The 24,814-nt window shown below is 40.4% G+C and overlaps 1 protein-coding gene across 4 annotated transcripts in view; it reads right to left on the minus strand.

Annotated features, from left to right (window-relative positions):
• Positions 1 to 24,814, minus strand: part of ARFGEF3 (ARFGEF family member 3) — a 118,829-nt gene that overhangs the window by 40,373 nt on the left and 53,642 nt on the right. For 3 of the 4 annotated variants that reach the window (XR_008444510.1, XM_054024019.1, XM_054024018.1), the window contains exons 6-13: positions 22,656 to 22,787; positions 19,314 to 19,436; positions 17,730 to 17,772; positions 16,476 to 16,554; positions 11,399 to 11,503; positions 7,859 to 8,183; positions 4,539 to 4,651; positions 2,771 to 3,681 (exon numbers count right to left, since the gene is read on the minus strand). Coding sequence is in view for 3 of the 4 variants with exons in the window: in XM_054024019.1 (XP_053879994.1) it covers positions 2,771 to 3,681; positions 4,539 to 4,651; positions 7,859 to 8,183; positions 11,399 to 11,503; positions 16,476 to 16,554; positions 17,730 to 17,772; positions 19,314 to 19,436; positions 22,656 to 22,787 (1,831 nt within the window). In the remaining variant the exon portion in view is untranslated. The remainder of the gene's footprint in view (positions 1 to 2,770; positions 3,682 to 4,538; positions 4,652 to 7,858; positions 8,184 to 11,398; positions 11,504 to 16,475; positions 16,555 to 17,729; positions 17,773 to 19,313; positions 19,437 to 22,655; positions 22,788 to 24,814) is intronic. The other variant, XM_054024020.1, reaches the window with a different exon arrangement.

Here is a 24,814-nt window from a genome sequence, read left to right on the forward strand (position 1 = left end):
CTTCACCATGTTTTTAACTTTAAGTCTATGAGTAGTCCCAGTGATTGCAATGGAACTACCCATGTGTTTAAAGTTAAGCGTGTCTCTAAGTGCTTTGGTGGATTGAGACCATGATAATGAAACTTGCAGCTACAATATATCTATTTGCAACTTAAGGTCAGCTTATAAAAGATACATCAGATGCATGAAAGAATAAGGCATTCAAGAGGTATTTTAAAGAAAATATGGACTATTATCTTACGCACAAAATTTTGCATATAAAATGCATACAAAATTGCACACCAAACCAATGTGCACAATTACTGCAATAATTTGCAAAAGAAAATGGCTAAGCATGCATACAAATTAGTATGCATTTGTGTGCCCAAAGTGTTTGAAAATCTGACCCCCTGAGTTACCAATGCCTCTAAAATATGGGAAAGTGGCAGTTCCCTCACGTACATTTAATGGCTGAGCAGATGCTCAGCCTCAAAAAGGAAACTAGAAGCTAATGTGTAGGCCTGCATTCATGAACTATCTGCAAGGCATAAACACCTTAAAACCCTGCCACTAACAGAACATGATAGATGACTGATAAGCTGTGCTAACTGTCTTGCTTGATTATCCAAACAATGATGTCTGGTTTGTTAGAATTAACTCCCTGGTACTGTTCTGAAAATAGTTGTGTCTGCGTTTAAGGAATATTGGTTACTAATTTTAATTATAAAAAGCTGCACCCATAACAAACTAACTCATTGTCTGGATGTGGACAACAGTTCATTTGTGTAGACAGGTCACAGAAGTCATACCACACAGATTTAATATTTTGTTTAAATCAAGATTGTGTGCTGAGAGCTTTTTGGTAATGAAGTATTAAATTATACTGTATAAACAAGCACCCAACTTAGTGCTATTAGTTTTCGTTGTCACTGTTTTGATCCAGCAACAAATAGGAGAAGATTTTTCTGGGGTAAAAAAAGATTAAAACTGTAATCATAAGATTTCCCAATAACATATTTCTGACTCTTACCTTTCCTGTATCTCTCTACCTGGCCCTTTCCTGTATCTCTCTACCTGGCTGACTTTACATCTTTTTTTTTTTTTTTCTTCAAATCTCATCTGAAAACACATCTGTACTCCCTTCTCTATACCTCATAAATTCATGCTCTCAGCTGTTTTTCAATTCTATAATTGTATAAGTATTTTGGGACATAGCTGGTATGAAAGACACTATTATAAATAATACTGTATTGCATTGTCCCAGTGCATAATAAAAAATATAAATGGAACAAAGCAGGTAGGATGGAGGTTCTCTGTTGAAACACAGATTTACTGAAAATTCACAAGTTAGCTTGTTAGCATCCACACTTAATGGATTTAACTGTATCTACTGTAGCTGTCGGTCAGATCTTTTGCTTAGTAACTGGGTTCTTTATGGAAGCTAAGCTTTCCATTTGTGACCTTCACAAAGAAAACAGCAACAGATCTTTTAAACACTGACGCATCAACTCAGACTCGCACACAGGTGTTGGAAGGACACAACTTTCCTTGCTAATATGCAACCATGGATCCATGAAAATATCAGGATACTTCTTCCCATGTAAAAAATACCTGGGAGCTTTTTATGACTTGTTGAGTGTTGTTTTTTGTTGTTGTTTTTTTTTTTTTTTTTAATATTTGGCCAAATCAGACTAGAAATAAGGTGAAAATTTTTAACAGTGAGAATAATTAACCATCGTGATAGCTTAGCTATGGGTGTGGTGGATTCTCCAGTACTTGTAGTCTAAGTCAAGACTAGATATCTTTCTAAAAGAGATGCTATAGCTCAAACAGAAAGTACGGGCTTGATGCAGAAGTTATTGGGTGAGGTTCTTTGGGCTGAGGATATATAATGCATCATTTCTGAGTCTGTGTGTGTGACAGAATGAATGACAGAATGAATGAATGAAAAAGAGAGGACCAAGGGTAAAGGTCGTTGTGGCGAAATCAGTTAAGAAACAGAGAAATATATATTTTAATGAACGTTTGCATGTTGGATCATTGTCAGAATAAAGAAATCTCTTTACAAATAGAAAATATTTACACTAGCCTAAAGTATATTTTCAATAGAAAAAGCAGCTTTCACTTGGTCATCTTTTGTTTAATTTGCAAAGATCAAACTCCCAAAGATCCTCACCCTGAAAAGTTAAGTGTAACTATTTGACCTCTTTTAATGCCCAGGCCCCTTGACTATTTTGCACTTGCTGTGGCACGAGATTCTGTTTAAGAAACATATAGAGTAGTAATAGGAACAGATACCCTTTTAAAAATTCACTACTGTGAGACTTTTGGTTTCTTCTTTGTGAGGTTTTGAATTGTTAATACTAATGCAGGTGCATTGCAAGCTATATTTAATCAGTTTTAAAATAGGAGATGGGTTCATGCCCCTTTTATCCCTATACGAATAGGAGATTCAAAGCTCTCCTTACTCAGAAAAGGTTGTTTTACCCCACTCTGCTCTTTTGATGTACAGTACAATATAATGGGAAACTTAGCTACCACATCAAAATTTATCTTCTTCCTTTATTGATTTAGGGCCCGTCTATTAAAATCAATGGAGAGACTCTCATTGACTTCAATAAACTTTGGATAATTTTGTTTCACTCCAAAGAATAGTTTGTTTAAAGGAACATTTATATGCTTGGTACACCATCAGCCTGCCTATTCTAGAAGTGTTTTATGATGCTTATTAGAAGAGAGGCTCTTCAAACATATTGCATGTTGATTGCATAGTAAATATCTGCTTTCAAACCTGAGCAGAAGGTCGAGGAAAACTTCTGGAGCGCTGAATCCACCTCTTCTACACTATGGAGTGTTATAAGTCGAGGAAGAAGAGCTTCAAGGGACTGTACAAACAGCTGGGCACTGTGCTGGTCTGCTTCTTGGTTCTTCAATAATTTCAAAGAGAGAGCAGCAGTACGCAAGGACCTATGACCTGGACAGTCCCTTGGGGTCTGCTCTTCATCAGCCAGGGAACAGTTATCAGACCCTATGTCTGAGACATCTGACCTCCCAGAGTCTTTCTCTGCTGCCATGGAATATTGATCACATGAGTCAAATTCAGTCCTAGAAAGATCTTGTTCATCAACGCTGAAGTTACTTTCACTATATCTGGATCCATAGGACCGTGTCCTGCAATCAACCGACAGGAAATTAGTTATATCTGGATAAACGATGGTGTGACTCCTTTGAACCACATCTGGCTGCTCTATTGTTTCTGATTCTGGCTCTTTACAGCCAATCTCTTTAAAGTCTTGGCCAGCTGGAGACTGCAGAGAGTTTTTTTGATCTTCAGGATTATCCTCCGGAGTAGTCTGCCCCATATCGCCCTCCAAAGTGGTTTGACCAGTATCTGTGGTAACACTAATGCTAATGTCAGGACTTTTCTCATTTCTCGATTCCCAGGGGGTATGTTCCGATGACAGGATGCGCCTCTGCCACCTAAAGTCAGCATCGTTGATCTCCATGGAGTCTCGGCTTGTCTCAGCCCCATCCCTCAATTCTTCCAGGCGTCGTAGAAGCAGGTGGACCTGTTCCTCATTAAGGCCTTTCCCTTGGCTTAGTTCATCTAATGCCCCAAGCAGGGCACAGACACAAGAAACGGAGGCATAACATGCTTCAATACCACCTTTTATGCAAGCTTCAGTCATCCCATCCATGATACTACAATTTCAAAATAAAAATAATAAATGAAGTTTATTCTAGTTGATTAATCAGATTCCTAGAATAAACTGATATTGCTAACATACATCATCAATTTTCATAATAAGCAGAAATAAAAAAAAGACAGTGGAATAGTCCTACAAGACTCTTCATGGCAAATCACCACCCTGATGTTCCTTTCAAGATGAACTTGAATTTAAAATAAATAAATACTAAAAAATTAAATATCCCCAAGTAATTAACTTAGATTTAAAAATGGCAAATCGAGATCTAAAACTAAAATTATGTAAAATGAGTCTCTATTTTTAAAAGCACCCATACAAAATGATACCTTTTAACTCAACAGATCTGCTCTTTTTGTGTATTCAGAGCTATAACGGCCTGTTGTAGGCCCTGATCCTGCAATGCTTATGTATGTGCTTAACTTTAAGTTTGTGAGCAGCCCCATTAACATCTAATGGACATACTCATGCTTAAAGTTAAGCATGTGCATAATTGTTTTCAGGGTCAGGACCTAATGGCCAGATTTTCAAAGGTATTTAAGTAGATTTAGGATTTCAAGGGAGTTAGGTACCTAGCCTGCTTTTGTGTTTTAAAAAATTCCACTAGGTGGGACTATCTGTATCTTTAGTTACATAAACACCTTTGAAAATCTGGTCCCAAGAAACTAATTTTTACTACAATTTATTCCTCCTCCATTTTCACAGCTCTGTTCACTAGCATTTCTAACTAGGAAGGAAGTTTACATGGTTCTCATTTGTGCATGTTCCTGGTAGCGTGGTTTTCCAGTAGATACTCAACTGTAACAAGTGTGTATACCTAAAAGAGAAGACGCTAAAGAAGGAAATAAAGCATACAGTTTGAGAAGATCCAGATGGGACTTCCTTTTCGAGATTGACCTCTTTCTGGATTCTGGTTCAGACGAGCAGGGTCCTGCCAAATCACAGAGCCGTCGTGGACTACCTAGTATCTAAAGAAAAGAAAACCCAAGTTACCCAAGGGTTATCTAAACAGTATGCAGCTTAAATAAATGAGTTTTTGTTCTATGGAGTAATCTGGATCAAGAAGAAGCTGAGCTACTAACACTGCCAAAGGACAGGTCACATCAAAGGAAAATATATCTTATTTCATTTATTAAGGCTACATTTCTTTCTTTCTTTTCTTTTTAAAAAAAGAGGAAGACCTGGGGAAACCGCATACATTGAACTATGAATCAAATACAGAATGCTTTACCACGCTTTAAAAATAAGCGGAAAAATACAAAAGACAAACGCATTTCACTTTCTACTTTTGTACAGACAAAAGAGTAAATGCAGAGAAACCGCATAGGAGACAAATCAAATATTAAGCATAAAGCAAACATCTTTGATAGTATAACAGATGTAGGACCCCACACAGGGAGGGCAAGATGGGGCTGGGGGATCATCTGCTGAGTCACCCAGTTGTTAGGTGCTAGGATCTTGCATAAAAATGCAGAAGAATTTCTGTTGCTCTTGTTAACTCTAATCAGGAGATAAAAGTGGAGGTAGTGTGCCTCTCTCGGGAGAAGGAACAAAAGGATGGGATATAGGTGTCAGGCATGAAGAACCCAATTACAGGTTGACTGGGCCCTGTAAGGAGATTTGGTCCATTACCCAAGGTGAATGGCCCAGGGCAGGGCTGGTAAAGAATATCTGCCTAGGAAAGGGAGCTAATGAACACCCGGGGAGGTGATTGCCCTCATTTGGTACATCTGGAGAGGGTGTGGTAGGCTGACAGAGGAAGTTAAAACAGGGAGTTGAGGGTAGTCAAGGAAAGAAGGAGTAGCTGTCTAGAGCCAGAAATAAGGGGATTTGGGAAAGCTACAGGGATGGATTAGTTCCTGGGAAGGAGCAACACTCGAGGGTGGTGGCCCTGTGAGTCAGTGTCCCGAGAACAGAATGAAGGAACAAGAGGAACGGGAAGAAAGACTGAAGTCATAAGGCCACAGGGGGAAGAGAGTTTTTAATGGTATTCTTTTTGTTTGTCATCCTTTCGTGTAGAGACCGAGACTGAAGAGGACTCCCCACCCCCAACAGGGGCAGAATATGATTGAATGGAGAATTTGAGAGTTACTAATCAATAGTGGGCATTATTTGGGATTCTAAGGAACCTGGTCAGAGGGCCATGCAAAGGGCCAGAAGGAGGTGTTTGGGGATGGTGGGCCTGTTATAAAATCTTAACAACAATTTGAAGCCCCAGGAAAAGCTTAGGTTGAGGTTTACATTTTGTTATTATTTAAAATCACAAAGAAAGGCAAACCCACAGAACGGCAATGAGTTGTGAAGACTAACCTAGTGGCTGTGTATGTTCTGTTTAGAGACTCTTCACTCCTACACAACCTGTTTTTTGTGGGCTTGAGCTATAAAAGTGCCCTTGGGTGAAATGCATTATATTTTTTAACAATAATGTAGGTTGAGACTGTTGTTATGCCACAAGTGAAGGAGATTGTAAAGTAAAGCACAATCCCAGCAAAAGGTACTACATGAAGTCGGCACCAGCTCAAAGGAGCTCCATGGAAGTTTTTTGGTTCTTGGTGGCTCTCCCAGTTATTAGGAAGAGACAGGTACTAGTAATGGGGGATTCGTTCATTAGAAATACAGATACAGTAATTCCTCGCTTAACCTTGTAGTTATATTCCTGAAATATGCTACTTTAAGAGAAACGATGTTAAGCGAATCCAATTTCCCCATAAGAATTAATGTGGGAAGGTTAGGTTCCAGGGAAAAAAATTTCGCCAGACACACACGAGAGAGAGAGAGAGAGAGAGAGTGTGTGTGTGTGAGTGAGAGAGAGAGAGAGAGAGGGCTGGAGAAAACTGCCAGGTGCAGAGGAGCACATGGTCCAGATAGAGACATCCCTTAGGAGAGGACCTATTAATGGGGATTCTCTAGAAAAGAGAAGAGGATAGAAGTTGATAAAGTAGAGGTAGGAACTGTAGAGAACAGTCAAATGAAAAAAAGAGTCCCATTCAGTTACATCACATACTGGCAGCTAAATAGTGACAAATTTTATAAGTACTTGTATACAAATGCTAGAAGTCTAAATAGTAAGATGGGTGAACTTAAGTGCTTGGTATTTAATGAGGATCACAAAACCTTGGTGGAACAATGATAATCAATGGGACATGGTAATACCACGATACAAAGTATATAGGAATGACAGAGTAGGTCATGCTGGCTGACGAGTGGCAATATATGTGAAAGAAAGCATAGAATCAAATATAGTAAAAATCTTAAATGAATCAAACTGTACCATACAATCTCTATGGATAGTATTTCCATGATTGAATAATAAGGATATAGCAGTAGAAATATACTACTGACTACCTGACCAGGATGGTGAAAATGCTCCAGGAGATGAGAGAGGATACAAAAATAGAAAACGCAATAATAATGGGGGATTTCAACCATCCTCATATTGACTGGATACATGTCACCTCACAGGACATGATGCAGAGATAAAATTTCTAGACTCTGTAAATGATTGCTTCTTGGAGCAGCAAGTCCTGGTACCCACAAGGGGAGAGCACTCGGCTAGATGGACCATTGGTCTTACCCAGAATGGCCATTCTTATGTTCCTGTTCTAGTGTCTCTGGTACTGAGAAACTTCCCTGAACAGTTAGAGAAATGACTGGAGCTGGCATGGCTGCTCAAGAAGCTGACAGCTACCTTGTAGCTATCCTACTGCACCTCAAAAACCTGGCACTGAATCAAAAGATATATCCATCTTAGCTTTCTGAAGATTACAGTGCCAGGCTGACTGCCTCCTTTTAGCAAGAGGAGAAAGTGGGAAAAGATGCCAGAGAACTTGGAAACAGAATAATTTTACTTTCTATCACCCATCAGGACTGTTATGCCTCAGGCACAAGACCTGCTCCCAACAGAGTAATACAGCACAAATATTTCCAGTGTTGCCAAGGCAGCTGGTATGATTGAGGCAAATATGATCAGAAAGGAGTATTAAGTGTTGGTCACACTAAATACATTTAGCAGTGTAGCCTTGACTGTAACAGCTCGGATCAGAAGGGATTATTTTGATATCCATATGGCTATCCCATATACTGGACTTCTACACACACACACTCACTATAATTTACAATTAGCAAGTGTTTACTTCCATTGCATTTTGTTTGAATTCATGTCTCAATTTTCCTACCTCTTTCATGATTTTGATGGCTTCCACTCGGTGCTGGGGTGGGGGATACAGCAGCATACGGTGATAGAGTGACTGGAGCACAGGTTTCATGGATTCTACTGACCCCACCAGTCGAACCAGTTCCGCTGCAATGTAATATATGGTCCGAGCAACGGGGCCACTGAGGGCAGGTGCTGTGGAGGAGCAACCTGACCCTCGGCCATGATCAGCGACCCCTGAGGAGGGCGAATCGGCCTCGAGACAGATGCTACTGTGGGCAGAGGTGATTGTTTTGTCATGGATTGGATTTCCCAGGATTACTACAAGGGCTGGACACAATTGCTTCCTGGGGAAAGAGAAAAAGGAACAAGTGGAAATAGGAAAAAAAAATCTCCCAGACACAGCTTTACAATAGCCTTTTCAACCCCTACACCTCAACTCTCCTGTATCTCTGGAGCTGTTTTGCGTGCAGGTCTTGTTATTTTTTGAGGGACCATGTGACAATGAAAGCCAGGGACATACAGACTTTGTAAAGGAGTTTTGAAACCCATCACACCTTACTCACAGACAAAACCTGCATGCGAAACCCGCTGCGTCCTCACCATTCTGAGCCCTTTGGGTTTTGGTCAGTCCTCTCAGGGTCTGATCTCCCCCCCCCCCCCCAAACAGCTGTTAAAAGAGCCTTTCTTTGACAAAATTTTAGTCCCCCTCCATCAGGTGACTCTCCTCTGTGGCTTCAAATCCTGCATCAGGTTATCCATTATTTGGTTACAAGAGAGAGAGAGCCTCTATCCAGCCCCAGCCACCCTAAGAGCACATGGGATTCAAAAACCAGTAGGAGAACACTTCAATCTCCCTGGTCACTCAATTACAGACCTAAAAGTCGAAATATTACAACAAAAAAACTTCAAAAACAGACTCCAATGAGAGACTGCTGAATTGGAATTAATTTGCAAATTGGACACCATTAAATTAGGCTTGAATAAAGACTGGGAGTGGATGGGCCATTACACAACGTAAAACTATTTCCCCATGTTTATTTTACCCCCCTACAGTTCCTCACATCTTCTTGTCAACTGCTGGAAATGGGCCATTTTGATTACCACTACAAAAAGTTTTTTTCTCTCTCCTGCTGGTAATAGCTCACCTTAACTGATCACTCTCGTTATAGTGTGTACGGTAACACCCATTGTTTCGTGTGTGTGTGTGTGTGTGTTCCTACTGTATTTTCCACTGCATGCATCCGAAGAAGTGGGCTGTAGCCCACGAAAGCTTATGCTCAAATAAATTTGTTAGTCTCTAAGGTGCCACAAGTACTCCTGTTCTTTTTGCGGATACAAACTAACATGGCTGCTACTCTGAAACCTGTCATCCAGGATTGTAACAACTTGGTAAAAACTTTTAGCCCAGGACCAGCCAAGGCTAGATTCAAACTAGTGACACAGAGCGAAAGCACCTGTATGTATCCCATTGCCATTCAAATCCCTTCTAATGACTTTTTAAAATATGCACACAGAATTAATAGCTTCAAGCAACATATTTGTGCTACTCTCTTAAATCTCTGATCCACACCTATTACACAATATAGATACAGCACACAATGGGAAGGGCCTATTTGAGGGCCACTTGATGTAATTAGGTGCCACATTGCACCATAAGCATGTAAAATACTTCTCAGCACCAGCTACGGTATATTTTCCGAGACACACTGGCTATTCCCATCCCAACCTCTCTCTGTAACGACTCACTTCCTTGCAATCCATCACAGCCATTGTATTAAAAGTGCTCCCTGCTAGCCCTCTGTACCAGGTGCGCATAACTACTGTCCATATCTGTAATGGGGAGGATTATCTACCCTCTACTGTCTTCTTTCTCTAGCTGACGGTGTTCATCTAAAAGAAGCTCTATACTCTTGCTGTCTAATCTTTTCAGCCTGAGGGCCAAAAGGAATAGCATAAAGGAGCAGAAACCACTAGCAAGCTCCCTGCTGGGGATTCCCCTAGGATCAGAAAGTCCCCTATGGGCAAAAAGCTAGCACGGCTGACTCCTATGCCTCTCTCTCCATCGTCTGGCACAGAGGGCATGTCAGGGGTGCAGAGTGAAGGTGGCTGGAATGAGCTGTACTCTGGCTATTCCCAGCTGGCACATGGTCCCTGACGAACCATACAGCAGCTAGGACAAGTTAGAGTAGTCGTCAGCCTGCTTTAACCTGTGACAGGACTGGGGCAGAGAATCAGGAAGCTGTACCCGGTTGTTGGTTCTCAGCTCCTTTTCCCCTCTCCTGCGCTGTGGTGGTTGTGTTTGTATGTGTGCATGCGCACGCTAAGTGCTCTCCTAGGCTTGTACAGCACCAGTAAAGCTCCCACCCTGCTCGTGGCAGGGCTCCAACACTCAAGTGAGCAGGCAATGGAGTAGCCAGAAGTACTCTGTCCTTCCAACCCTGTGATGCAGTAGGTGGTCCTCAGAGTAGCCGCTAAACATCTGCATTGGGGAAGTGACAGCTGCTACTTAGAGCTTCCCCGGCTCTTGCCAGAGCTGTGCCTGGAGCTGCAGGGGAAGTGGTGGAAGGGAGCTGGAAAAGCCATGCTCCTACCTTTTCCCCAGAGAGGTGGGCCTGATTCAAACACTTCTATTTAAAAATCACAGGGTGCAGTAGCTCATGGAACACATTTTCAATTCACAATCACATGCACATTTGCGTCTCAACACAGTCACCCTCAAGGGAGATTTAGAGCGTCACGGGCCACAGGCTGGACATTGCTGCTCTTTGCAGACTTTGGTAGACTTTATGTTAATTACACTTTTCCCTTATTTCTAACACCATTCTTGGGAGCCAGGCATCTAAGCACTATAGAGAGGCGTTGCCACAGTCAGAAAGTTGGGTAAGGATTCATTCAGGTGATTTGAGCAGGTGGTACACCATATAATAAAATAGTTAATGGCTTGAAAATGAAAAAAAGGGGACCTTGTAGTAAGATGAATTAGACAGGGGAATAACTTGATAAAATGGGTCTTGGCGGTATCATCATCACCAGAGCCTTCAAGAATATACTAGACTCAGATTTTTAAGCCAGAAGGGACAATTAGGATCGTCTAATCTCACTGGCCTGTGTAGCACAGGCCAGTAACTCAGGTAGTGATGCAAATGATTATTCCTTATTACATAAGTACCACTCCTGAGCCCAGTCACTTCTGGTTGAATTTAAATAAAATGTGTATGTTGAGTGCAGAGTTCAGTCCTGCACTACTGCAAAAAGATACATAAAGTGATCAATGAACTCCTTTCAAGGCCTAAATAACTGGGATTCCATAATAATGATGAGATTTACTATAGGGTTTCATATAGCTGGACCCAGTGCTCAGCAACCTGTATTACCCAACGAAGTTTTAATGAAGAGCTTTCCAGTGAGGGCCGGGCATGGCTTCTATAATGTCAAATCTGATGGTGGTGGTGGTGCAGGGGGTTATGTTTGCTCAGGTGAACTCCCACCCCCAAACATTAAATCAGTGGAAATCTAAGCTCCCATTCTCTTCATAGGAAGGTGCAAAACGTGTACTCACCAAATAAGGTCAGTGAATCCTCTGTGGTTGTGCATGCCGGGAGAGGAACTATTTAGCATTGAGAGAATACATTCCAGGTAGAGAAGCTGCAGTTGCTGATTTTCACTGATAAACAGAAATAAAGAATGTTCAAATATGACTAAAACAAGTATTTTTGAGACTTTATCATCATCATCATTCTGTTTGGAGAACTGTATTAGTTCATCTGCATGTTATCCTGTAATTTATAGCACAGTGTTATTTTGCATCTGCCTGAAAATGGTATGGATTTCAAATGTGTGATCCTCTTTATCACCCCATTTGCTCTGAACTTAATGACAGTCAGTAAAAGCAGGCAGTAGAGAAAACAACAGGGTGATTAGCTCGTCCCATTTCACGAGAAATGAGGAATAAATATCCTCTTAAAAAAGAAAAGAAAAAGTAGATAGAAGACAGATGTCATTATCTAAATTTGACTTAACACAGAAGAAGATGGGATTTTTGCACAAATGAATAGAAACCTCTTCAAACCCCACTAGAGTTGTTAGACTCTTCATGCAAACTGAGAACACTCAGCAGCTGCCTAACATTCTTATTACTACACAGATATCTTATTTTCTGCCTCTTTCTCTCCCTCTCTCTCTTTCTGCTGTCATCCTTTTCTGTTCTTCTGATGACAGAAATCATGGCAAAGAATGCAAAATCAGGAAAGCTAGACTCTGGGGTCAATGTGACATTTGAGGTCTAATTCTCAAGTTCTCAAACTGTGGGTCAGAACCACAAAGTGGGTTGCGACCCCATTTTAATGGGGTCAACGCAGCTGGCATTAGACTTGCTAGGGCCCAGAGCCAAAGCCTGAACCCTACCGTCTGGGGCTGGCTTCGGCTTCAGTCTTGGGCAGCAGCGCTCAGGCTTCAGCCCTGGGTGGCAGGGCTTGGGCTACAGGCCCTACTCCGCCCAGGGCTGAAGTCCTTGGGCTTTGGCTCTCGCCCCCGCTGCCCTGGGCAGCGGGGCTCTGGCTTCAGCATTCTTCCCTCCCAGGCTCATACAGGCTCAGGCTTCATTCCCCCCTCATGGGGTCTTGTAGTAATTTTTGTTGTCAGAAGGGGGTTGCGATGCAATGAAGTTTGAGAACCCCTGGTCAGTCAGCTACAATCTTAATATTAAGATGAGTCTCAAGAAAAGTATATGGAAGGATCTGTAGACACCACAAACAGAACATGTTCTTACGCATATTTTGAGAATTAACTGCAAGGGTTAAGACAATAGATAGGTTTAAAGTTGCTTCACCATGTAAAGATAATTTTTTTACATTAGGATTAACATTCTGTTTTTCACTCAGCAAGTCAGGGAGGGATCTTTCCATTCCTTTTGGATTATTGTTTTTGATAAGGTGAAGGCTATGAAACCATATTTTTCTGAGGTACAACAAAAAGTAGTCAAAGCTACAGAGACATGACTCATCATCTTTGCTTTTTTCCTGGTTCTTTTGCTGAATATATTTCTCTGTGGCTTGCCGAATGAATTATCCCTAAGTAGAAAAGACATCTTTCATATGTCTGTTGGCCAACAATTTGAAGCTTGAGGGTGTAAAACTAGATACCTAAATCCATATTATGGATGGTTTGAAAATGACGGCCTACTTTCTTTGCTTCATAAAGATATGGACTGGCATATAAGAAATGGGCCATTCCCGCACTACTTCATATGAGAGTCTCATAAATCCAATATATATATATACATACACACACACACACACACACATATATGGAACATGTTACTTATATGGCATTTATGGATTTTTGATCCACGGATACCCTTGCCTCTGAATTCTTTCCAAGGTCTATTTACTACAAAAACATCTCTCCACCAGGATGAAGTTGATCTGCAGTAGGCAAATAGCCTATATTGCCGTATACCTCAGTGCTGCCCATCTGCTAATAACCCTGCTAGAGCAGGTTTCATTGTTTCAGGGCCCTGGGAACCATAATGACCAGAATTCATCTCCCTTAACCCCTCTTTCATCACCCGTGCCTTACCTCCCTCAGAAGCAAATACCAATATGCTTGAAATTAAGAACAGTGTGTTAAAGTAATCATCAGGCTAGGAGATTAGAGCAGACAGTTTAATAACCCAAAGCCTTGCCTCTGTGACCCAAAGGCTGCACAGGGTGAATCTCTCTGACAGGTTGTTTCTGAGGAGAAACAATCATTGGCTGAAAGGAAGAACAGCTTTCTACTCCCAGCCTCCCACATAATTACTTCAGTAAGTTTTTTAACAAGCCAGCTACATTTGTTTTCCTCCAGAACTAATTAGAATCCTTCATTATGTTTCTTTGTTAATTAAAAGACCCAATTAAGAAAATAGGTGCAGAATTACCAGTTAGTGCTTCTGTGCTACCTGGATATATTACTGCAGTAAATCATGGTTCACTGACCATATTTTTAGGTTCTATTAATCTCTTTAAGGCATATTGTAGATGAGTACAAAATCTGTTCTTATTCAGTGCAGTCTCCTGGGGAGTTGGGATTGCAGATAAACTTCACAAAGGATCTTTCTTTCCTTTATTCATTTTCAAGTTAACAGTTTTTAGGAGAGCTCCTGTTAAGTAGTTTAGTTTTGGTATTACATCCCCAGTGATTTGAAATGGTTATATTTTTGGGGGCAATGCCTATCAGATGACATTAAAAAAATAGCACACAGACAAAACTCCAGTTTGTTGCAGAGGGTGAAGTGCCTAGGACAACTGAAAACATCATTATTTTTGTGCACACAATTTTGAAGACCTAAATTATTGCCCCCTAGATGTGCATGTAGCCCCCCCTCTCCAAATGATTTCCAGAACATCCAGGGAAATTTTGTGTGCGCTTCCTACTGCTCACACTGATCGATGCCTCTTTGCTCATTAACAAACTTGTCCATTCCAATTTGTGCTTTAATTTTGTACCATGTAAAACAGCTTCTAACAGCTCCTTTTTCCTTTTCACTCAAGCCATAGTCTTTTGTAACCAAGCAGAAGAGTAGTAGCAAGAGAGAGCTTAGTTTTAATGATATGGAGGCGGTGTTGTTAATTAAAAATAACTTTTTTCCCTCCAAATGTCTCTCAAATTTTCACCAAGATTTTAGTTTGTCATATTTATACCTCTGAAATAATTGCCCCATATTGCTTTTATGCTACTTTTTCATTTTGATTAACTTATTTTCTCACAGTTTGGGTTTTTTTCCTAGTTGATTAATTAGTAGAATGTTAGCAGGGCTTGGCTTAAAATACCACAGCCAGGATTTTTTCATTCAACTTATTTCAGAGTACTTGCAATTAGATTGTAGGCTATTCTGAGGCCACAAAATGTTGCTTTCTACAAACTATTCATATAATGGTACTGAAACATGTGAAACTCTGGAATTTTGCATGTTTGGATACATAAATTGGTTACTACAGGAACCATGTTACCCATGTGCAGGTTTCCATTCTTAGCCCCAATCTCGCAAAGAATTATACATGGGTTTAACTTTATATATTGTGGGTGAAATCCTAACTCCACTGAAGTCAACGGCAATGCTCCCTCTCGCAATGGGATTATTCACAGTGTGTAAAGTTCAGCACATAAGGAAGTCTTTGCAGGATAAGGGCCTTAGGTTCTGATTTTGTAAGCAACTACAGGACTGACAGAGCCTTGCATCTGTGTGGATCCCACTGAAGTCAAAGGAATTTCGAAATGACATTTTTTGAATAAATCCACAGTCTACCCTGTTCTTAAGTAAGGTTAATATTAGGAAATGGAGAGCAACAAATTGCAAATGAAAAGCCTGATCCTGCAAACCTGACACCTGTAGGTAGTCGATACTCACCTACACAGTCCCACTAGTATCTATGGATTTACTTGCACAAGCCAGGACTACTCATGAGAATAAGAATTGTAGGATCACATCCAGAGGCCTTTTCAGTTAATTCATAATGCATTAAAAATGAAAACTGGCTACATTTAGTCCTCAAGAAATGGTGCAGCGTGTGCACTTCTCCGGAGTGCTGGACAGCTCCAGAAGAGCCTGTGTTTCCAGAGCTGTATGGTTCTGTGCCACTCTCAAGGCATGGCCACGTGTAATTTACAGAATCTGGCCTTATGGCACTGACTCACTGTGTGATCTTGGGCAAGTCCCTTCTCTGTGTGCTTCAATTTCCCCCTGTGTAAAATAGGGATAATAATGATCGCCTTGGTGATCTGCTTTGAATTCTTTGATTGAAAGGTCACAGGGAGGGTAAATCAGTAATTATTATGTTTTTGATCGTTTATTCAGTCTCTGTTCCATCTAAGGCATGCTCAGGAATCTGGAAAATAGTATTAGCGATATTAAAGAATCAGCAGGCCAGATCCTCAGTTTGTGCAAATCAGCAAAGCTCCATTGACTTCTATAAAAAACACGCTAATACTATAATAATGATGATAAATAAACCATTTAAACTTGAATATCATCTTTCATGACTTGAATGAAGCTGTGCATTTTAAAACCACCTGAGAATCTGGATCAATATTCAAATGTATAGCATCATGGTATTTTAATGAAATATTATCGTACATATGGTGGTTGTAGTTCACAAGAAAACTTACCATTTGCAAATAATTAGCGTTATCTGAGTAAACTTGTCATTATATTCCCAATATTTAGGTTAGGGAATACCAGTAATACCTTCCAAGAGATCATTGTATTTTAGTCTTGCTATACTATTTGTTGTCTTTCTCCCTCTCTCTTCTGTGGATGTGTTCATTATGCACAGCATAGCAAAAAAGCAAGCATTTTTCTGAAAGGTGTTGTTACTATACAGAATCTATTTACAATAAGGGTTGCTATCACTTACTGGAGTTTCTTTAAAGCGAAACTGTGTATGTGGGTGATAAATCAATTTTTCACCACAATTGTGGGCTAAATTAATACAACATGATCAATCCAACAGAGGGCAAGGTACCTCTGACAAGTAACTTAGTGCAAGAATTGTTTGCCTTGTTATCCTAGAATGAGGACAGTACGGTCATTTATAAGTGATGTTCCACAAGAAAATCTGCAGCAACAAATATGAATTATAGCTAAATAACCCACTTACTTTATGACAGCCTGAAGCTTCTCACAGAGCACAGTGAGGACAGACACAACATCGTCGCAAAGGGACTCTACTGTAGAACCTTCAAAAAGGACAAAGGTCAGTGGCACTATGTATGTTTAGCTGGTTTACCACCACAACTCTCCTCCACATCTTTCAGGGCTCACCTAACTTCCGTGACTTGGGTCTGTAGTTCTCAACTGTGGCCCATGGGCTACCAGAATTCACAAAAAGAATGTGTGGGAAAGATTTTGGAATAGGAACTGATTCTGCTACAGAATCTCTTTCTGAGGGAGCGATCCACAAAATGAAAAAGTAGTATCAGGATAACACTAATTGCTTAAATGGATTTATGGAAGTTTGGGCCCATTCCTCCAACTCAGACAAGAAAAAGAGCAAGTGGCTCCAATACTTCTGCATGGCACTTGATGATAGACAATTCATCAGGATTATTAAAATCTTGGTGGCTTTTCCTATTGTTTGTCTCTGTGCTGCTCCTTCTAACCACCAGAAATCTATGTAGCAGCTAAGGCCCCAGTCCTATACATGGAACTGTGTGGGCAGAACGTAATGCCTGTGTGGAGTCTCATTGGAGTCAATGGACTCCACATGGGCACAAGGTCCACCCCCACAGATCCAATTGTGGGATCAGGGCTTAATAAAGACAGGGCATAGGAAAAACCTTAGGAAACTAACTGATGCTGTGGCATGATGAAGGTGAGGCATATTAGCACTCCTCCTCTAGCAGAGCTGTCTGTCAGGACCTGAAAAAATATTAAAATTATCCGCTAATTATATAGCGGATAGGGCTGGCCCAACAGGTAAGAAATTGTGGGTGTCTCCAGACCCCTCCTAATCTCTGAAGAAAAGTCCTTAGAACACTGTTCAAATTTTGGAAGGGAACCCACTTCACTTTAACCCTGCCCACAACACTGAAGCCCTTAGGTTGCAGAGACAGCATATTGTAATTATTAGTTATTGCTTTCCTGTAGGGAACACCATTCACGCGGTGCAGATGAAGGTGTAATTAAAGGTGTTGCAGACACTTGTCAGTTCTGAAAGTAACCAGAGCCCTTGTTCAATGAGTGGGGTGATACCAATAAGGTGAGAGCAGTGGAAAATGAAAGGACTCTGCAGAAGATGTAAACACTATGGCAACTGGGTGTCTTGGCAACAGTCGGTGAATACAAGGAATAATGAAAAAGAAAAAAAAGTCAGATTTTAAAGAGTCACCATAAAATAAAGTGGAATAGATACCTTGGCTCTTGAACTCTTGCATGGCTTCATGGTTTTCAGTTGTCTATTGAGGGAAAAGAAACATTGTAATCAGAACAGGTGGAAGAAAACTGCTGTAGGTATATGCAGCACTTTAAAGTACTCCGTTCCTAATCTGAAAAAGCCCTTAGTGTATGGTCAGAAAAGCAAGTGTAAAAGTCACAACTTCCTCGGGTGTCGGTAATACCTGTTTTTCTTACTTTACTAATTTAGAGGGAGAAATTTTCAAATGTGCCTAAGTCCCATTTTCAAAAGTGATTTAGACTTAGGCACCTAAGTCCCATTGAAAGCCATTGAGACATAGACTGCCAGTTACCTAAGTAACTTTTCAAAATGGGATTTATATTCTTAAGTCACCTCAATGCTTTTGAAAATTTTACACTTTATCACTGTTAACACTACAGAGCCAATACAGCTAGAAATGCCCTCTTAAATCATCTAGTTCATTTCTCTGCCAGTGCAGGACTGTTCCCTGTGGTACATACAGCACACGGAAGAACAAGGTCAATTCTCTTGTCTCTCATGTATCATCAGAAAATTGTCAGGAGCTAAGTGCAGTTTGCAGAATCTCCATTATAGTCAGGATGTACAAGCAGAAGTAAATCAACTCAGTTTTCAGATCCAGATAGAATTTGCAGAGCTTCCAGCTTGGAAAAAAAATCTTTTTACTTATAAACTGGACACACTGTATATGGAGAAAGGATAAGTAACCCTAGAATTACATTTTACAGTTATTTCTCAGATTAATGCTATACTTAAATTCTGGCTATTTAATTTTTTTAAAAAAGATCTCTGTTTTACTGAACCCAGCACAACTGCTTTAAGATTAAATCTCTACACAACTGACAGATGCAAAATCTGCTAACAAAGCAAACAAAACACACAAAGGCAAATAATTTCTTCATTAATATGCAAGGAAGTGCTCAAAAGTGCAAGAAGCCAAAGTCATTTCAAATTTGCCCAGAAGTGCTTATAATTCCATCTAGACAATACGTTGGCGTTTAATGCAAACAGCTCTTGTGGATTTTAACAACACAATAAAGGCAATAAAAAAAACGCAGTCATTTTTTGACAGTAAGCCAGCAGGTAAAGAAGCCCTCTGGCCCAAATCATTTAATTTGATATACATTCAAAAGGATTTGGCTTAAATTTTATAATTAAAAATTACTTAAGTAATACAAATATACTTTCTGTAGCTAAGAATTTATTTGGTACGGGCAACATTTAATATTTAAGAAAGTTTTGGCAAAAGGATTTCAACTGGACTTCACCAAGATAAACACAAAATAAAAGAACAGAAAAAGGAAGCAAAGTCAAGACAATCTCACATCAGAATGAAGCCTTTCTTGCAAATCAAAACGTAGAGCCTGTCTGCTGGAAGGGAAGAGTTGTTTCTGTTGAAGGATTTGTTAGGCATCTGTTAGCCACAAAAGGAGGCAGTTTTAAACAGGACTGATGCTGGAACGCCAGAAGGCACAGCACCCAGCCACAGAACACTGCATGCAGAGACACAAAAAGCACACAGCCATGGAATACTGAACCATCTGTTGATGCCGGAAGGCTCACCGTATTCTCTTGCTTTTGCCGTAACTGTAAAGTCAAGTCACTCAACATTTGGCTGAGGGTTGCCCGCACAGCGGTGTTAATACTCCGCTGGTGACAGCTAGATACATATGTCTCAATGCAAACCTGGTGAGGAAACAAGATAGCAGCACATAGATATAAACAACAATTTAACTGTAGACCATCTCGGGAGGAAGTGAAGGTCTCTTCATGCAGAAAGTCAGCCAGATTTACTAGTGCATAGTGTTAGAACTTTTTCAGCCATGCGAATAGCCCAAAAACAATATGGTTTAAAAGCAGCATGCAATTTGTCAGGTTTCTGAAGTGCTGTGCATGTTGAGGTGGCAAGACAAAAATGGCAACCACTCCCCATCCTGTCAAACTATGATGCCCAGGCAGCAGCTTGTGCTTTGGATGTTGCTTTCAAATATTAGCCCTATTGTTTAATTCCAGTGATGTATTCATGACATCAACAGGGACCAAATGAACCTACAGGGACCATTACTCTGGAATTCTGCCCCTAGTACATAAGCAGCAGCATCCTCTCATGTGAGTTCAAAAAGGTTTTTTTCTTTTTAGTTTATTTGCATCAATTGTTATTTGCGTGGGTTTTTTTATGAGTAATATGTTGGGGATTTTCAGACAGCTTCTGCTACTAGGATGCAACTAGGCATCTTGATTGTTCATTGTAAATCATGGTTTTAATTTATGTTTATTACAGTATCCAATAACCTTTTAGTGCCCATAAATGGAAAAAAATTTTATCTGTTTAGTTTTACTATAGTGGGAGCGACAGTGACTGCTACAGTTCATGTTGCATCAGAGTTTCCATACTAACTACATTTTCAGTTGCTTGTAACTTTTGCAAACTCATCTTTAGGGCTGAATTTTTCCATTCTTGGACTCTGTCCAAAGACAATGTTTTGCAGATAGTATCAAAATGCAATGGAATGCTGAGGATATGGTATTATGCCCACTGCAATGTCCTTTACCAGATTTCTTTTAAAAAGTGTTTATCTCACAAAGAGTTTGCAATTACTGTGTTGTCATTTTTGATGCAGCAGCCTCTGGTTTGAGATATGAGGTAATTCGTGCCTCCTGTAATCTATATCATGGGATTGGAACCAGACTGTTTAACACAAACTTATTAATAAATTGTGATCCAAAGGAGCAACTCCACTCACTTTGGCATATGTTGAACTCTGTGATTCTGTCTATGACTGTGAAGTTATTCATACAAGTTCAGTCAGCCTTTGTGTAAATGGGTTCGTAACACTACCTGTTGTACTCTTCAGGGTGCGGTCATTCAGATGTGTCAGTATTTCTATCATACAGTCATCTTGGAAGGGTTATAACTCCTCCGTAAAGTCATCCTGGCAATGAATACATACATTCTGCATATGCTGTATGTAGAGAGACACAAGGTGTGTGAGGTAATATCTTTTATTGGACCAACTTCTGTTGGTGAGAGAGACAAGCTATCAAGCTTACACAGAGCTCTTCTTCAGGTCTGGGAAACACTCTGTGTCTCTCAGCAAAATACAAGATGGAACAGATTGTTTAGCATTAGTAGTTAACATGTATTTCAAGGTGAAGGGGCCTGTTAACACCCCTCTAGTCATAGGGAGAAAAGGAACAACACTGCATATACTGTATGTACGCAGATTAATATACAGCTGGTATATTCTGTACAGACATCTTTCTAAACAAAATTTGAATTTAACTGGTTGTCCTTTTTCAAAGTATAGGAGCATAGATGGAATAAAACCAGCGTTTTCTTGTTTTAGATACTTATATTTCCCTAATGAGGAGGAAGTCCGGCTTGTAAGATGAAAATTTAAAGATGGTTAGCTCATTATGTGGACTAATCAGTGCTGATATGTACACAGTAACAGAATCAAGATCCTGATCCGACTCCTACTGAAATCAAAAGGGAGCTTTGCCATTAACTTCAGTGGGAAAAGGACAGGGAGTAAGGTTAAAATGGAACTGCTGTCCATGTGCATTACTTTTAATATAACAGAATGGAGAATAAGACCAGATCCCAGAATCCCTTTGAATTTATCATCTCTGCTCCTTTCAGCAGACATATCTAGCAGATGTGAGAGGTGCTAATGCTTTTAGGATTACTGCCTCATGGCAGAATTTTGGGCACAATAAAGCATGACTGAATTCCTTGGTTAGAAATAATATATGCTTGATTAGTGTAAATTGTGAGAGCCAAAATGCCACACACTGGAATAATCTGAACTATAGCTCTTGCACCATTCTCATCCCAGTCACTCTGTTATGTCCCAGTGTAGCATTATGAGAACACGATATGTAGCATATGATATTTTGTGCCTCTTACGTAACAGAGGCAAGATAAAGACGAAATTAATTTATTTCCTATCTCAGGTTTGCATGTGTCCCCATCTTAACAATACATTAAAGCCTGATAAAGCTGAAGGCATTTGCATCAGATAATGGACAGAACCTACAATTCATCTTGGCCTTTGGGGCATCTGTTGACCTTTGAGAGTGTTATATTTCCTAAGGTAAGTGAGGAATTTCATTCAGCATGATCTTAATTAGTAGATGTGTGAGGAAGATTCCAAAGATGCATGAGGTCTCACACTGCACAGACTGTCAATGCAGATTAAAGCTTTTTATCTTAAATGTGTAAAAAGGTACCATGCAGCTGTCACTACTGTTATTTATATAGTGCACAGTGCTTCACGACAGGAAAACCATCTAAACAAATACAGAATTCCTACACTGAACAGGATACATTCTAATCCTGCAGTCAGACCTATATGAACAGACCCTGGAACTGTGCATCACCTCATTGGCTTCAACGAGGAGCAGGGATCTGCCAATACAGATCCATTACAGCACTGGGGCCTAAGGAAATACATATGAAATACCTCAGTTTACGGATAGCGTAATGCTCTATCTTGCTGAGCCAGTGTGATTTTCTATTTATGCTTCTGACAGTACAAGAAAATCCTTACTCTTCTGTCATTTTCAAAAGGAGACGTGGAACAGAGGTTGCCATCGTATACCACACAAGAATTCCAGTGGGCAAGGAATACAAAATCCTATCGACCACTTACAATCATGCAATTCAGACCTTGCTGAGGCCAAATCATTCATAGGAACTGTGTGTGCTGCGAGGGTTTGAATAGTAATATTCTCTCTAATTCAGCTTACTGAAAGAACTGTGGAAAGACTAAATTTAAAGGCAGGCTGACTTTCTGGAAAGAGCAGGATCGATTTCCCCTTTTTTCTTCCCCCGCCCCTTGTGTGTTAACATGCAGCACTGTTGCTCAGCTGAGCTCCAGTCTCGCAAGCCAAGCATGATACCTTGTGAAATGTCATTGGTGGGGCTGCACCAGTAAAAATGCGAGAGCACAGGGCACTGAAGAGGTGTGCAATGGACACTTTGATCATTTCATGCATTTGGGGGCTTCCAGCTTTGTGACATGCAAAACACAGCTAAGAAAGCAAAACACAAAGGATTAGATAAAGCAATGCAATGGATTAAACAAGACAATCTCCAAAAACATGGGTGGGAATAGATAAAAGAAGATAAACAAGTCACAAAGCATGAAATAACCTTTCATGCAGGGGCCTGACCAAAATTAAAGGTATTGTATGCAATTAGGAATGTATATAGCTAGGTTGACTGTAGGTTCAACACTAATAATATTTAAGCCATTTATACAACACTCTTTATGGTCAGAGTACTTCACAAATATTATCTCCTTACCCTTCACAGAACTCCAATGAACATTATGGCCCCCAGATTAAAGATGGGGAAACTGAGGCTGGGGTTAAGGTTAAGGCCAAAATGCTCAGATGTATCCACTAATGTGGGGTGCCTCCATTCTGGACTGATCAGGTGGTGCAAAGTGGCCAGGTTCTAGCTGTAACTTGCCAGAAGATAATTCCTATTGGAGGGGAACTCCCATTGGCAAGAGATGAGCAGAGACAGAAGAGCTTACTCTAGCACCAGCTCCACCCTACTATGGGACACATCAGGGAAAGGAGGAAGAATGGGCACATGGCAGAAGAGAACTATGCCAATTCTCCACTGAAATAAGTTTGAGCAGCTGATGCTAGGGCCAGGCCAGTGCTGAATAACCCCACTGACTACCACCCCAGCACTGGGAAGAGTTCAGATGCAGGGGAGAACTGAGTCCTCGGGTTTCAAATGTTAAAGCCTTTGTAATATCTATGGGCCAGAATCACAAAGCCAAAAGGTGCTGATAGGTTCTTTTCTGTATAGGTATACTAGCAAACGCTCCTAATGTAGTCAGAGCTGATGCTGGTTCTTGCTTGGATAGCTGATACTGATTCCCTGAACAAAATGTGCTAACCCAGCAAAAGAACTTTTTTTTTGTCCAATATAGTTTCATCTACACTCAGTTTTTGCCGATAAAAAAATATCATACTCCTAACTGACTTTACTATGCCGGCAAAAGTTTTAAGGGTAGACATGGCCTTTTAAGAGTGAGGATATGGCAGAACCACTAAACAATGGCAGGATCCAATACTTAACATGAAGCAAAGCTGGCATTGATCAGGGTGTTTTAAAGAGAAAAACAGTTATGTGTCATTTGCGTATCGTTATCTGAAAATGCACAGCAGAAATAGAAAATAGGACTTCAGATAATGCTCACAGTCTTTGGGATGCCCCCAAGGAACAAAGAACATGAAGCACTGACAATTGATTTCCACTACCTGAAGTAGCAGCTCAAAGGTTGAAATACTGGAGCTATTAAACCCTTTTTCCAATGTGTATTGCATCTTACTGTATCTCTTGATCTACAGTTCATGGATACATTGGGCTAGATTCACCTTCAATTTTCATCAGCTTCTGCCCTCCACAGTGGAAGAAAGTCTGCCAAAGAGAGGCTGCAGTCGTGTAAAGGAGCCATAAGTTTGCCTCTGTATGGGGGATTGGGGCAACAGAGGTTTAGCACAGCCTGAGAAAGAGGGTTGCCTGGGCAGGGAGGAGGTAGGTGTTGCTGATCTAGTACATCTTTGCTACAGCCCCAAGTAGTGAGGCTCCTACAGAGCCCCCAGGAAAACAGAAGTTACTCTTCATGAGTTTGGATTTCCCAACATTATTCAGGGGGGTGAAACCATGAGTTACACAGGTCATCCCAAATTAGTACTATCATGTATTCTGTACATGGCACGTTTTTAGGACTGTCTTAGAGTTTTAACATTTTGTATTGGATACAAAAATTGTCTCCGTCTGCCTGCAAAGTCAATTAGTTACGTTTTAGCAGTTAAGTTACCATGGTAAGACAGCTAGTTTTCTTAGTTTTTCCCCCCTAGGTAGCAACAGGGTGATGCTGGATCAATTTCATCCCCAGATTTATAAAACGCTACCACTGCCAGGTAAAGCTAGGCACTTCCATCAGGTTTTCTTTTCTTCATGCACCAAGGAAAAATTGACATTGACTCGCAATTGTTAGTCATTTTCTTTCTCTGTTCACTAATTTCACTTGTAA

This window comes from Malaclemys terrapin, chromosome 3, assembly GCF_027887155.1.
Source record: "Malaclemys terrapin pileata isolate rMalTer1 chromosome 3, rMalTer1.hap1, whole genome shotgun sequence".
Classification (NCBI taxonomy): Eukaryota; Metazoa; Chordata; order Testudines; family Emydidae; genus Malaclemys; species Malaclemys terrapin.